This window comes from Mus caroli, chromosome 11 (genome assembly GCF_900094665.2).
Source record: "Mus caroli chromosome 11, CAROLI_EIJ_v1.1, whole genome shotgun sequence".
NCBI lineage: Eukaryota > Metazoa > Chordata > Mammalia > Rodentia > Muridae > Mus > Mus caroli.
Genome location: NC_034580.1, coordinates 113,750,425 through 113,752,998, shown reverse-complemented (window position 1 = coordinate 113,752,998; position 2,574 = coordinate 113,750,425). Strand labels below are relative to the sequence as shown.

The 2,574-nt window shown below is 50.9% G+C and overlaps 1 protein-coding gene across 1 annotated transcript in view; it reads left to right on the top strand.

Annotated features, from left to right (window-relative positions):
* Positions 1 to 1,180, top strand: part of LOC110305962 (probable low-specificity L-threonine aldolase 2) — a 9,320-nt gene extending 8,140 nt beyond the window's left edge. The window contains exon 7 of the mRNA XM_021178139.2: positions 447 to 1,180. Coding sequence (XP_021033798.1) covers positions 447 to 730 — 284 coding nt within the window. The 3' untranslated portion in view covers positions 731 to 1,180. The remainder of the gene's footprint in view (positions 1 to 446) is intronic.
* Positions 1,181 to 2,574: the final 1,394 nt, after the last annotated feature.

Sequence of the window (2,574 nt, the reverse complement as noted above, 5' to 3'; positions counted from 1 at the left end):
AGAGAGAGAGAGAGAGAGAGAGAGCATGAGCACTAAGTCTCTAGGATAGGACCTGGACCTGGGTCTTCTTGCCTCACGGGACCTGGGTCTTCTTGCCTCACCGGCCCTGCTCCGAGGGGTACCCCACACCGGATGCAACCAGCAGAGTCAGGAACCAGGCCAGAGTAGAGCCTCCAACTTGGGTGTTTTGTGCATGTTCTAAATATTTATAATGATCCTATGATGTTCCCACATCTGAGGCTCAGAGTAGATGACCGATCTATTTAGTGTAAGGAAGAAAGAAAAAAATAGGATTCAGCTCATGTTTCTGAATGCCACATCAGGATTCAAGCTGTTTCCCCACAGGATAATCAGGGTGCCCTTCTGCCTTCCTTGTGGGGTCGATCTGGCAGTGGCATGGTTGGGCCCTGGGGTTGTGGTATACTCACCACCATATCTGACCCCAGGACTCCAAGACCTGGCGTCACCCATTTGCTCTGTGGATCCTGACACCGTGGAGACCAACATGGTGCTGGTGCAGGTGGCTGGGCTGCCTCCCTCGGATCTGTGCCAGCGCCTGCAGGCTGTGAGTGCAGAGGAGGTGGCTCAGACTGGCCGTGCCGTGCGCGTGCTGCTGTTTCCCTGGACAGAACAGTCTGTGCGGGCCGTGTGGCACCGAGATGTGTCTGCTCAGGACACGGAACTGGCGCTGAGGAAGTGGGAGTTTGTGCTGAGACAGTTGCGGCCCTGAGGCCAGGAGATCCGGGACCCCGTGCTACGATTGGAGTGGGCAGTGAGATGCCTGAAGCCGTTAGCCTGGTGAAGGCTCACCCTCTCTGGAGGATGGTGACATCACTCCACCTCTGGTTTGCTCCAGTGACGCTCCTGGGATGGCCTTACGCAGTCAGGAATAACCAGGCATAAGGTGGGGAAAGCTGTGACTGAATATCCAGAGAAGGAAGCACATAGAGGAGGCAGGCCCTGGGGTTGGGAGGTGTAGCACGGTTGCCTAGTGTGCATAAGCCCAGGGCTCCATCCTCAGCACTGTGGGTTCGAGCCCCAGCAGCTCACAGCTCACAACTGTAACCCTACTATGCTAGGGGATTAGAAGCTCAAGGCCACTCTCAGCTACTCAGAGAATTTGATGCAAGCCTGGGCTACATGAGACCCTGTCTTCAAGAAAATAGATCCTGGGGGCTGGCGAGATGGCTCAGTGGGTAAGAGCACCCGACTGCTCTTCCGAAGGTCCAGAGTTCAAATCCCAGCAACCACATGGTGGCTCACAACCATCCGTAACGAGATCTGGCNCCCTCTTCTGGAGTGTCTGAAGACAGCTACAGTGTACTTATATATAATAAATAAATAAATCTTAAAAAAAAAAGAAAATTAAATCTCGCCGGGCGTGGTGGCGCACGCCTTTAATCCCAGCACTCGGAGGCAGAGGCAGGTGGGTTTCTGAGTTCGAGGCCAAGAATCCCTGGGGGCTGGCGAGATGGCTCAGTGGGTAAGAGCACCCGACTGCTCTTCCGAAGGTCCAGAGTTCAANTCCCAGCAACCACATGGTGGCTCACAACCATCCGTAACGAGATCTGGCACCCTCTTCTGGAGTGTCTGAAGACAGCTACAGTGTACTTATATATAATAAATAAATAAATCTTAAAAAAAAAAGAATAATTAAAAGAAAATAGATCCTTAGTGACTGACACAATGGAGTTGTCAGAGGTGGACTGTAAAATAAAATACTGAAGGCACTGTACTGGTTACTTTTATGTCCGGGCCAAATACGTGACAGAGAGCAACAGGCTTGACTTCCAGCACCGTCACAGTGGCTCACAACCATCTCTAACTCCAGTTCCAGAGGATCAGATATCCTCTCCTGGCCTCCACCGGCACCAGGTACATACAAAGTACACAGATACACATGCAGGCAAAACTTAAAACATACTCATGGATGTGGAAATGAATCTGTGGAAAGGGAAGCACGCTCCAGTCCAGTTGTATGTCACTATAACAGTTACCAACACCAGTCAACTTACTAGAGAAAAAGTGTCTTTTGGCTCCCAGTCTGGAAGGCGTCAGTCTGTGACTAGTGAGCCCTGTAGCTGTGTCCATGGGAAGCAGAATACAATGGTAAAGCGCTTGCCACGGTGACCTCTGGGAGGTGCCAGGCACAGGCAGTTACATCGCAGTCTGGACCGTAGCTACTGCAAGCAGAGAAGTATCAGAGCCGGCTACAGAGGTCTGTCTGCCCTGCACCCCCAGAAGGCTCCAGATCTGTCTGTGATCTAGGATTTAGGGCTCACAGGGCCCCAGAGTGTTTCTCCTGTGTCTCAGGTGGTAGAGCATGAAGCCAGCATCTTCTCTCTTACTTCTGGAGACAGGCAATAAAAACGTGTTGTGTCGTTACCCACCACTGATGGGGAACAAGCTCTCCCAGGTGAGCTAGTGTCCTAACCAGGCAGGAACCCCTCACTAGCTCTAAGGTTCTAGCCTTAGGAACTAGAGAGCTAGCTGAAGCTCAGTTTGACCTTTTCTTTTCTTTTTTTTTTTTTTTTTTTTTTTTTTTTTTTTTTTTTTTTTTGGTTTTTCGAGACA